Here is a 12,119-nt window from a genome sequence, read left to right as displayed (position 1 = left end):
TTCCCTACTACTCCCCCCGCCCCCCGCTCTTTTCACGTCCCTGTAAGTGAAGTGGACTTGCCTTAGTGCGCAGGTTCGGAGGGGTGGCCCGGCATGCGTGGTGTCACTTCGCACCATTCCACTGTCTGCCCTTCCTTCCCACCACCCCCTCCCACACACACCTGCATTTTCTTCCCCTCTTCAACCCATCTCCTTTTTCTTTCTTTTAGGCATTCCAGTCTCTACCCATGGACCGTCTTTAACTCCTTGAGTGGCAAGAGTCTCTCCCTAGACCTGTTCCTCTCTTCTGTCTTCCCAGATTTCTGAGTCCCTCTGGGATGAGACCCAACATTCAGCCATAACCTTTCTCCAACTCAAACTCTGCCAGGCCCAATCAGAGCGAGAGGAAGGAGCTGAGAGTTAAGGGTTCTCTTTGGAGTGCCTGTTAACGCCCGGAGCTCTGGCCCTGCCCCAGTAGGCAGCTCCCCATTCAGGAGTTGAGGCAGTGCAGGGCAGTGGAAAGTGAGGCTGACAGGTGGTCAGAAGAACGTGCTGCTCTGCCCTTACAGGCTTGGTCTAGTGAGCAAACTGTCATCAGAACTTGTGTTTCCCATGTGTGGACAAAGCATAACTAACCTCTGCCTTCCTCACAGGGTTTCTGAGAGGCTCAGAAGAGTTGATATATGGAACAGGACTTATGAATTTAAACTGCCACATGACTAATAGTGTGTGTATACAGTTGTGTAACGCATACTAGGTTCCAGGCACTGTTCTAATCACCTTACGTATATTAACGAATCTAATCCTTGCAGCAACCCTGCGAGGAAGTTACTACTACTTTCTGATATGTTATAAAACGAAGGCACAGAGACATCAAGTAATACAGCCAGCAAATTGTGAATCAGGTTATGAGGACTTACTGTTAGCAACAGGTAAAAACTCAAATCCGGTTTCCCCTTATGTCTTCTCATTGTGAGAGATTTCTCTTGGTTGGTGCCGAGTAATTAGGAAGGCATCGTATCCTCCTCAGGCAGCCTCCGATCACGTTAGCTCTTTCATGTCGTTAGCTCATTTCATGTATCTTTTATAAAATCCCTCTGAGTGTCCTCTCCCAAGTCTACATCTATATTTATTTTGGAGGATCTAAAAGCATAATTTTCCATCCTTTCGGGGGCCAGCAGGTGGCGTGGTGATTAAAGGCACTGGATTCTCACATAGATGACTGCGGTTTGAGTCCCAGACCTGGCAGCTTGCTTTCTCTTTCTCTTTCTCTCTCACTTTGTCCCTCTTTGGTCAAATTAAAATAAATAAATAAAGTTAAATAAAATAATTCTTTTAAAAAAATTCCATCCTTCCTTATCATCAATACATAAAGTTAGTTCATTTTTTTAGCCTCTTGGATGTGGATTCTCACATAGATGACTGCGGTTTGAGTCCCAGACCTGGCAGCTTGCTTTCTCTTTCTCTTTCTCTCTCACTTTGTCCCTCTTTGGTCAAATTAAAATAAATAAATAAAGTTAAATAAAATAATTCTTTTAAAAAAATTCCATCCTTCCTTATCATCAATACATAAAGTTAGTTCATTTTTTTAGCCTCTTGGATGTTTTTTTTTTGGGGGGGTGGGGGTGGGGAGAGGCTTTTGCTATAGGGTGCATGCGCTCACCAGAAAGACAGAGACAGAAAGTGAGAAATCACCCCCTGGGGGGATGGCCACACCACAATCCCCTCTCCTCCATTCTCCTCTTGGAATCTTGGGTGTACACACACATGCACCCAGTCTGAGTTTAAGCCACCAGGTCCAGGACTCAAACCGTGGTTGACTACATGGGAGTCCAGCAACTTAGCCATTACTCCAACTGCTGGTCCCAGTTTTTTGTTTTGTTTTTAGAGAGAGTTTTTTTTTAATCTATTTATTTTATTATGATTATTTATACGTTCAATTGCTATACACCATTTAGATTGTAAAGAGATTTTTTTTAACTGTGCCTGGCCATGTGGGAGTGTCCAGCACCTTAACTACCATGCCACCTGCTGGTCCCCAAGAGGAGATTTTTTAAAAATTTTTTTCTTTCGTTATTTTATTTATCTTTATCCATTTATTTATTTTTATTTGACCATAGAGGGATAGAGTGAGAGAGAAAGTGAGAAAGCAAGCTGCCAGGTCTGGGACTTGAACCGAGGTCAGCCATGTCAGAGTCCAGCACCCTTAACCACCACGCTACCTGCTGGCCCCAAGAGGAGATTTTTTTTTTAAGAATTATTTATTTATTTATTTACTCATTTATTTTCATTTTACCACAGAGAGAGAGAGAGAGATTTTTGCTATAGGATGCACATGCTTGCCAGAGAGACAGAGACAGAAAATGAGAAATCACTCCCCAGGGAGGATGGCCATGCTACAGTTCCTTCTCCTCTATTTTCCTCTTGGGATTTTGGGCATGCATGCACATGCGCCCAGGTGAGTTAGAATCAGCCTGGCCCGGGACTCAAACTGTGGCTGACTACATGGGAGTTCAACGACATCACCATTATGCTATTTGCTGGTCCCTGTGTTTTTTTTTTTTTTTTTTTAAAGGATTATTATTTTGGGACCACAGATAGCGTAAATGTTGCTGGACTCCCATGTAGTCGAACGTGGTTCGAGTCCCAGACCTAGAGACTTCAAAGTCATGCCAGGTGTGTGTGTATGCGTGCCCAAGATCCTGAGAGGAGAATGGAGAAGGGATTGGGGTGGGGCCATCCCTGGGGGGTGTTTTCTCGCTTTCTGTCTCTATCTCTCTGTCTCCCAGTGAGCACATGCACCCTATAGCAAAAATCTCTCTTAAAATTGATTTCATTCCATTGGTTATTATTACTTTTTTTTTTTAACTTGCTCTAAGGCATGTGCACTCATCAGAGAGTGAGAGAAAGTGAGAAAGCAAGCCGCCTGGTCTGAGACTTAAACTGCAGTTGGCCATGTGCGAGTCCAGCACCTTAATACCATCTGCCAACCCCACTCTGGATTTCTTAATGTTGACCTTGTGGTTTCAAAATATTTATTTTCCCAGCTAGCTTCACATCATCCTCAGTGTGGCCAAGCCTCCCTTCCGTATCTTCATTCAAGTTACACGTGTCGACCGAGCCTCTAGTGTCACCTCTCAGGTTCTCTTTCTCTCTCTCTCTTTTTTTTTTAATATTTTCATCATAGGGTGCATGTGCTCATTGGAGAGACAGAGACAGAGACAGGGAGGATGGCCATGCCACAGTCCCTTCTCCATTTTCTTCTCAGGATTTTGGGCACACATTCACATGCACCTGGTCTGTTTTTCAAGCTGCCAGGTCTGGGACTCGAACCACTCAGTTAGCCATGTGGGATCCAGTGCCTTAATTGCCACATCGCCCACTGGCCCTCGGTTCTCTCTTATTCAGCTCATTGGTCGCTAACAGGGTTGTACAGCCAACTGGTATGTCGTCCTACTCTTCTTTCCACGTAGTATCTGCAAGGGTATCATGGGAAGTCTTATCAAACACCTTCATTCAGTCCAAAAACATGATTTCCTTGATCTGTCAATGTGAAAGTCACACAAAAAAGCCTGACATGATTAACCTCGTTAGGATAACCAAAACTTTCCTTTCCTCATCCAGTTCGAAATCTTGCCTTCGCCCACTGGAAGGTAGACCACTTCATGTTTATGGATTTTTCACTCTTTCTTCATTCAAGGATATCAAACTGCATTTTTAGCAGTGCACATTAAAATATAAGCATCTGAGCATGGAAGGTCAGCCTGTGGCATGAGGTTAAGGCTCTGGATCTCATATGGCTGACATCATAGTTCAAGTCCTGGCTTGAAAAACCTGATGGGCACGTGTGTGTGTGTGCCCAAAATCTGGAGAGGAGAATGGAAAAGAAGGGATTGCGGTGTGGCTATCCTCCCTGGGGGGTGATTTCTCTCTCCCTCTCTCTCTCTCTGTCTTTTTCCAGTGAGTGTATGTCCTCTATAGCAATAATAATAATAATAATAATAATAAACATCTGAGTGGGCCAGCAGGTGGCATGGTGGTTAAAGATACTGGACTCTCACATAACAGACTGCGGTTTGAGCCCTGGGCCTGGTGGCTTGCTTTCTTACTTTCCCTCTCTCTCACTCTGTCCCTTTCTGGTCAAATTAAAATAAATAAAATAATTAAAGTTAGGGACCAGCAGTTAGCATAATGGCTATGTCACTGGACTCCCAAGTAGTCAACCATGGTTCAAGTCTTGGACCCAGTGGCTTAAACTCACGCCGGATGTGTGTGTGTGCGTGACCAAGATCCCGAGAGGAGAATTGAGGAGAAGGAATTGCGGTGTGACCATCCCCCCTGGGGGGTGATTTCTTGCTTTCTATCTCTCTGTCTTTTTGGCGTGCACAAGCACTCTATAGCAAAAACCTCTCCAAAAAAAAGACACACACACAAAAAAATTAAAATTAAATAAAATAATTCTTTAAAGAAATAAGTAAACATCTGAGCATGGAAACATTTTTTTCTAGCTTCCTTCTCAGTTATTTTCTTATAGGAATCACTCCATATATTCTCTTCCAACACTTTTTTTTAAAGTTTTTAAAAATTAATTATTTTATTTATTATTTTCACATGAGTTCACCAGAGAGAGACAGTGAGAGAGAGGGAAAGTGAGAAAGCAAACTGCCAGGTCTGGGACTTGAACTGCAGTCGGCCATGTGGGAAATCCAGTCCTTAACCACCATGCCACCTGCTGGCTCTCCAACACTGTTTTGCTTCCCATTTCTGTTCTTCTTAGTAACTATTTCTACAAAATTTAGGAGACTGTCTTTACTCTTCGGCTTAAAATCTTCTTTGTAGATCAGTTATTCCCTGAGTCATATGTCCTTGGCTTATTGGGCTATACTCAATCTTTACCAAAAATCATCTTCCATTACCTTATGCCATAGCTTATGCCAAATTCCTGTAGGAGAATGAAAACGGGTAATAAAAATAGGAAGTATTTTTCTAAATATGTTTTCTTGTCCAAAATGTCATAGTTCCTGCAAGATGCTTTTTGGCTGTCTGTTGACGGTGTCATCTGTCCTCAGCCAGCAGGGTTTGCCAGCCGCGTCCAGGGCCTCCACACACTCTAGCACATGTACCAGGAAGTCGGCGACACACCTGGTGATTGAGGTGTTGTGGTGACTCCGCGTTGATCTACCTGTACTCGGCGGTGCCCTTTCTCCACTCCCGCCTCGCCTGTTCTTTTCCCTTCCTCTTGAATTGGATCTGCTTTCCTGAAAGGCCCAGATGTACCCTGTTCTTTCGTTCCATGGCATCCAGTCTTTCCTCATGGCAACCATTTGGAAAATCCCCGAAGCCCGGCCTCTGAGCCAGCTTCTACACGTAGGCGCTTGTGTTTTCTTGTGCCTGGGGGAGAAATGGAGGCATGAATGCAGGCCGTCACCCAAGTAGAGCATGGCCATGTCATCACCAGTTACTCAGAGAGCAGGAGGGACTGGCCCATGGTGTCCTGAGAGGGCTCCCTTGGCACTAGCAGGCAGGTGACTTCTGACTCGGGAGGGTCGGAAAGCTGGCACTCACGGTTTTTCTTTGGTCCCCACAGAACATGTTTGGGATGTGGAAGCCTGTGGTATTCTTGGCTATCGCAGCGGTGGCCCTGTATATGTTACCCAACATGCGACCGCAGGAGACAGAGTTCTGCCTCATGGAGTGATGGCAGACCTGGGCCAGCCAAGGGGGCAGATCCTCAAAGGCCACCACCCTCAGCTTTGGGCAGGACACACTGTACCAGAACCCCCACCCCACCCACATGTCCCATGTGTCTTCACCTCCTTAGCCTCAGTCACCCAGGCTGGAAAGGCTCATGGCGAGCTGCTGGCTCCTATCTCCTGCTTTGTATAAGAACCTGGGTTCCTTGTAATTAAATATCAACCTAACTACGTGAGACTCATGGCTTTTTCTTTGTTAAATACCTCACAACACAACCAGAACAGAGCGGTCCCCCTTTAGTACCTTACATAAGGGTCTGGTTCCTTTCCTTTTTTAGAGAGATTTTTGCTATAGGGCGCTTGTGCCACCAGAGAGAGAGACAGAAAGTGAGAAATCATTCCCCCCCGCCCCTGTGGGGTGGAGGATGGCTACACCATAATCCCTTCTCCATTCTCCTCTTGGGATTTTGGGCATGTACACACACGTGCCTGGCCTGAGATTCAAGCCACTGGGTCCAGGAATTGAACCTCTGTTGATTACGTGGAAGTCCAGCAATGTAACTGTTATGGCACCTGCTGGTCCCTCTTTTCTCTTTTCTTTTCTTTTCTTTTCTTTCTTTCACCACTGGACATATGCAGTTGCTGGAGATAGAGTGAGTGAGAAATCCCCAGGGGGAATGGCCATACCACAATCCCCTCTCCTCCATCATTCTCTTCCCAGGATTCCGGGCATGCATGCACACACCAAATGTGAGTTTCAAGCCACCAGGTCTGGGACTCAAACCATGGTTGGCCATGTAGGAGTCCACCACCTTAACCACCACACCAGCCGCTGGCCCTAAGGGCCTTGCTCCTAAGCCTGAATTCTCACCCAACAGCTGACCTCAGAAACAAGACCGGCTCACGGGCTGCCAGCCAAATGACTACAGATTGCTCTGTACTTATTCACCCTGTCTCAAGGAACTCAGCTGAGCCAGGGGAGATGAAGGAGTTTGGTACCTAGTGACCTCCCTCGAGTTCTGCGCTCACACCGTCCATGGGAAGATCAGGGTGGCTGCCTTCGTGGCCTCGTCCTGTGACCTCCAGGGGTTTGTTCTCAGAGATGACTCCCATCAGGCAGGGCCCTGCAGGAACAATCACACTCTGTGCTGTGTGTGAGTTGAGTGAAGAGACCGTGTACAGCAGGAGGGTTAGGACAACCACAGGCACAGTGAAGGCCTGGCGCTGGCACTGTGGAAGGCTGTGACCTGCCCCATAGGAGGAGGGGGAAGTGGGCCCTGGGGCACTAAAAGGGGCCCCAGACAGGAGTGGTGGCCACAGGAGGATACAGCCCCTGCCAGAGCCCTGATGACAGGGGGAGTTTATTTACTCCCTTACCTTCTCCCTCCTGCCAATTTCTCATTGGTTCCTCTCTCACGGCTGAGTCCAGCAGGAGCCAGAGAGCAGAGGTGCCCATAGGAAATCTTTCAAGGTCAGCCTCCTGGAGCCCAAAGAAGGACAGAGAATTGAGAATGGAACCAGGTGCAAACAAGCAGAGCAACAAATAATCAGTGCATGCCCTTGTTTGCCTTCATCCCCACAGAATCTTTTGTGATTGGTTGTTTTCATTATGAGTGTTTTCATATGAAGGACGCCATGTATTTTTTTAAGAACGGTTTTTGCTATAGGACACTCCATCTCTGAAGAGACAGAATGTGAGAAATCACTCCCCCAGGGCGAGTGGCCATGCTTCAATCCCTTCTCCATTCTCCTCTCGGGATCTTGGTCATGCATGCACACATGCCTGGTGTGAGTTTAAGCCACCGGGTCCGGGACTCGAACTGGAGTCGACTACATGGGAGTCCAGCGACGCAGTCATTACACCAACTGCTGGTCCCTGAATGACACCTTTTGGAAGACAGTCCTGATTTAAGGTGGCCCAGCTCCTGCTATTCTAAGGGGCCCATAGCCCAGCAGTATCAGTATCACCCGAGAGCTTATTAGAAGTGCAGAATCTGGCCTCACCCCGGCCCTGCTGACCCAGAATCTGCACTTTAACCAGATCCCCAGCTGATTAAAATGCACAATAAAACTTCAGTAGCACTGCCTTGGTCACTACATAAGGCTGTATGTCCTCAGTCCTCACCCAATCAAAGAAATTTAAACCTGCCTGGTGCTACTGACCACTTGCTTTGGAGTGTAGTGAGATCCCACTTTTTATCCACTTTACTCCAACCACCAGTCGCCTGGAAAACCCATGTGTTGGAAAAGACTGGAAGCTTACCTGTAGACGGGCTATGGTCCACGTGTAGAAATCCTACACCCCGAGGTGGTGGTTTTGGGGAGTGAGATTTGAGAGGTGGTTATGTCATGAGGGCAGAGCTCTCATGAGTGTCGTTGGTGCCCTTATGAAAGAGACCCCGGAGAAATTCCTCGCCCCTTCCATCACTCAGGTTACAGTGAGAAGGTGGCTGTCCATGTGAGGAAGTGAGTCTTCTCCAGACGCTGAATCTGTAGGCTCCTTGATCTTGGACTTCCCAGCCTTCAGAACTGTGAGAAATAAATTTCTGTTTATAAGGCACTCGGTCTATGAAATTTTGTTTAAGCAGCCTGAATGAACTAAGACACCAACGATCGCTGATTTAACTTGGGCTCTGAAGTCAAGATGGAAGTGAGGTTCTGGTGGGTAGATGGTGTCCACACAGGACCCGAACTTGGAGTCCAGGGAATGACAGGAATGTGTGCCTGCTTGTCCCCAGTTTTTCGGCTTAGGATACAGAGCGCTTCCATGGAAGACACTTGCTCATTTTGAAACCTTTGTCTTGCACTTCATGCCTCTGAGTCTTGTTGATGCACTGTTACCAAAATATATTAAATACTTGTTGAATATGAAACATTCACTTGAGCTACCTTCAAAAAAAAAAAAAAAAGTAGCAGGAGGGGTCGATTTTAAGTCTACCAGGGTGCTGCTTAGAAGCCACAGGCAGGGGGGCTGGCAGGGGGCGTGGTTAAGGCGCTGGACGCCCACAAGGCTTGACCATGGTTTGTGTCCCAGACCTGGAGGCTTGCTTTCCTCCTTCCCTTTCTTTCTCCCTGTCACTGTCTGGTAAAATTAAACAAATAATGATGGTAATAACTTTATTTGTTGTATTTATTTATTTATTTTTATTTGACTGAGAGGAGAGAGAGAGAAAGTGAGAAAGCAAGCCGTCTAGTCTGGAACTCGAACTGTGGTCCGCCGTGTGGGAGTCCAATGCCCTTAACCATCATGCCACCTACAGGCCCAGTAAAATAATTCTTAAAAAACAAAAACAAAAACACAGACTGGCATGCATCTAGACCTGAGTAGAGCTAGAACCATGGACTCAAAACCATTTCCCTGTTACTGCCCTCTGCATAACTGCTTCATTTCCACTCTGTTTGCTTTCTCTGCTGGTATCTTGAGGGCCGAGTAGGTTTCGGTAAGCAAGACCCTTCCCTGCAGCTGCATTTGTGCCTGTGTAGACCACTGCCTAGGTCTCCGCACTGCTGCCCTCTCCCCTGCATCCCACCTCCACCAGCCAGAATGAGAACCAGCACTGTGAGCCTCGGACCCGCCCATCCGAGCTAGCCACTTGCTAGCTGTCAGGCATCATGCTAATCATCTTGCGTATTTCCTTTTATCACACACGCATGTGCACACACTCACACTCCTATGAGGAGATTAATAACTCCATTTTACAGATGAGAAAATGAGGCCCCAAAGTTACATTACCTGCCCAAGGTTACAGAGCCAGAAGTGGAGAAGCCAGAATCCAGACTGTGGATTTATCTATGCTACCACGCTGGTACCCAGGCCAGAGCCACAGTCACTATTGCTGATGGTGCCAAGTGCCTGCTGTCAGTCGGGCGGCCCAGGTGACTGTGGAGATGCTCTTGATTCCAGAAAAATGAAAATTTCAAATGTGGCCTATTGGAAACACTCACTCAGGTTCACCTCAGCCCAAGTTAAAAATGGCCGATGCTGGTGGCTGGTGATGCTGGTGGCAAGGTTAGCCCCTTGATGGGAGCGGCAGGGCCAGGTGAAGGCCAGGCCACCTGGTCTCCTGAGACGGGTCAGCAGGTGGTGAGTCAGGGGGCTATAAACGGCCCATGCCCCTGCCAGCACTACCCCAAATACAGCTGATGAAACCCCCTGTAAGCCCCTCTGTGTGCCCCTGCCTGGCAGGGGAGGGAACACGCCGGCGCTCCTCAGGGAGGGGGCCCCCCTTGGCAGGCCTCGGGGCCAGCATTGTGCACGGTCTGTCCCGGCCCATGTGGCCGGGCCTGGGGCCTGGGCTCATGGGCTATATTGAGGGCTGAGTCACCAGCCTGCGCCTGGGTCAGGCTGACTGTGACTGGCTGCTGGGGCCTGACTCAGGCCCCGATTTATCCTGGAGAGCAACAGGCTCAGGTTTCGGGGCAGGGGGGCCGGGGTGACAGGAACCATCTAGTGGCACTCTGCGCCCTCCTCTGTCCACCATTCACTACTTCCCCTGAGGCCTGCACACCCGTCTCCCTCAGAGTGAGGTAACGGGTCAGAGAGGGAGAGCCGAGGAGACGGCAGGACCTCAGATAATGCCCACACAACAGGACCGTAAGGGGCTCTCCGCTCCAAGCTACCCCACTTTCCCCCTTTCTCTCCATCCCAGCAGTTCAGAGAAGTCATCCTTTCTCCAATCTGTGCCTCGCTTTTGTCCTCGGGGCTTCAGAGACAGCATGCACATCTTGGCACCTCTCGGGGTGGCTGTCCGAAGGCTGCCTGTTTACTCGCACCCAGCTCCCGTGCAAGAGAGCTGGCCACATCCCAGGAGCTGGGCATCTCTCCACAGGAGAGCTCGGCCTTTCAAGTAGACAGCACCCATGCCTGATGGATAGTTTGGCCATGGCATAAAGGTGGCTTGGGGGAACAAGGAGAGGGGGTTGCCAACAGGAGAGTGGAATTCCTAAGCACCTCGTCACAGGCAGCCGACAGAACATGAGCCGCAGGGCCCAAGCTATTTATACCTCACTTGTCACTATCTGGGCCCCCAGAGTCCATTCCCCCACCCTCAAGCCATGTTCCTCTGTTTCTGGTGTCTTCCCTGCTCCTCCCCTTTCCTACGGAAGGGCCAGGCAATCTCATTAATTGAGAAGGGAAAGACCTTCTGAGCCCCTCGTCAGCATAAGCAACATCCCCACCAAACCCCTAAACTCCCTTAGCTCCATAATGGCAATTACCCTCACTGTGCCCTTGGGGAGACAGCCCCCGAAAGATGCCTTTCCCCTTCCTTTTTGCCAGGCCGGGGGCCGGGGGGCACAAGAAGAGGACTGATTAAAATGATCTGCCCATAAGGCCCCAGAATCTTCCCAGACCTCAGTCATCACCTGGCTGGAGCTGGGGACTGGCTGGCTTGAAAGCATGGCCTCCTACCCAGCTCAGCTCAACTCCCTGGGTCTGGAAGGGTGGGAAGGTGAGGAAGCCAGGCCTAAAGCTGCCGTCAGAAGCCAAGGAGCCCACATGTGCCACAAAACTGCAGCGGAGTGTTCCCTTTACATAACTGGAACTGTGGCTTTTTCCTCGTCCCAGGTGCTCTTTGGGTGCCTGGGTTTCCCTGCAGTCACAGTCCCCAGGTCTCCAGCCACCTTTAGTAACCCTGAGCCCAGTCCTGTCTAGGCAGCCTGCCTGGCTCCCTCGGGCTCTCCCTGCCCACCTGCCCCATCACAGTCTCCCTGGGCTCTGGCCGGGCCCTCTCTGTTTTTATCTGGCCACGCGCCCTTTCCCTGGGAGTATCTATCTGCCCTGTGACCCTCCTGGGCACATTGCCCACGGGGCTCCCTGGCACTGCAGGGGCAGAGTCTCTCCCTCCGTCTCATCACCTTGGTTGAGTCAGACTTGGGGGTGGGGTGGGCACAGCATGACTCACTGGGTACCCTTTCACTGAGCTCAGCTTCTTCTGAGGCCATGCAGCCAAATGGGCTGGTGACAGGGACACTGAGTCAGGAGCTAGAGCCTGGGTCTTTCCCCTGAGACCCCGGGTTGGGCTCCAAATGAGGCTTTTCTGTCTGTAAAGTGGAGCAGCCAGGGGAGCCTCCCTCTGTCCCCTAAGCGGCCTGGGCAGTGGCCCTGCTTCCTCTCAGGCAGTATCGCACAAGCCCACGCACACTTCCCTGTCCACAGGTGGACAATACCCTGGGCTGGGAGCCAAGACTTCCAAGCCCTGTCAACAGCCCTGCCACCACTCATTCAGACAATTCTGTCAAATGACAGAGCGGTGCGTTCGGCCCTAAGCACGGGCCTCAGTCTCCCCATTTATTAGCCCCTAAGAGGAGCAGAGGCAGCGCATTCATCCCTGACTGATAGTTCTGTGTTGGGGTGTTGGGTGCTGGGAGGAACTGCCGTCCTCACCCGCCCCCTGCCACTTTCCCGTATGGGGATACGGGGGGGGGGGGAGGGGGGCGAGCGGGCAG

General features: G+C 49.5%; 1 protein-coding gene and 1 long non-coding RNA gene across 4 annotated transcripts in view; one reads left to right on the top strand and one right to left on the bottom strand.

The window, feature by feature from the left end:
* CCDC136 (coiled-coil domain containing 136) overlaps positions 1-5,903 on the top strand; it is a 34,905-nt gene extending 29,002 nt beyond the window's left edge. For 2 of the 3 annotated variants that reach the window (XM_006146849.3, XM_006146848.1), the window contains one exon: positions 5,567-5,903. In XM_006146849.3, the coding sequence (XP_006146911.1) occupies positions 5,567-5,677 (111 nt within the window). In that variant the 3' untranslated portion in view covers positions 5,678-5,903. Of the gene's footprint in view, positions 1-5,048; positions 5,204-5,566 lie in introns of those variants that run through there. The other variant, XM_006146847.3, reaches the window with a different exon arrangement.
* LOC102500672 (uncharacterized) lies at positions 5,295-8,499 on the bottom strand. The gene is made up of 4 exons (XR_334295.3): positions 7,936-8,499; positions 7,050-7,152; positions 6,672-6,796; positions 5,295-5,370 (listed from the first exon to the last, which is right to left on the bottom strand). It is a non-coding gene; the product is annotated as an uncharacterized LOC102500672 (long non-coding RNA).
* Between the last annotated feature and the right edge of the window lie 3,620 nt (positions 8,500-12,119).

Source organism: Tupaia chinensis, unplaced genomic scaffold (assembly GCF_000334495.1).
Source record: "Tupaia chinensis unplaced genomic scaffold, TupChi_1.0 Scaffold000192_1, whole genome shotgun sequence".
NCBI lineage: Eukaryota > Metazoa > Chordata > Mammalia > Scandentia > Tupaiidae > Tupaia > Tupaia belangeri.
Note: the sequence above shows the minus strand (reverse complement) of the source record. Positions and strands in the feature narration are given on the sequence as shown.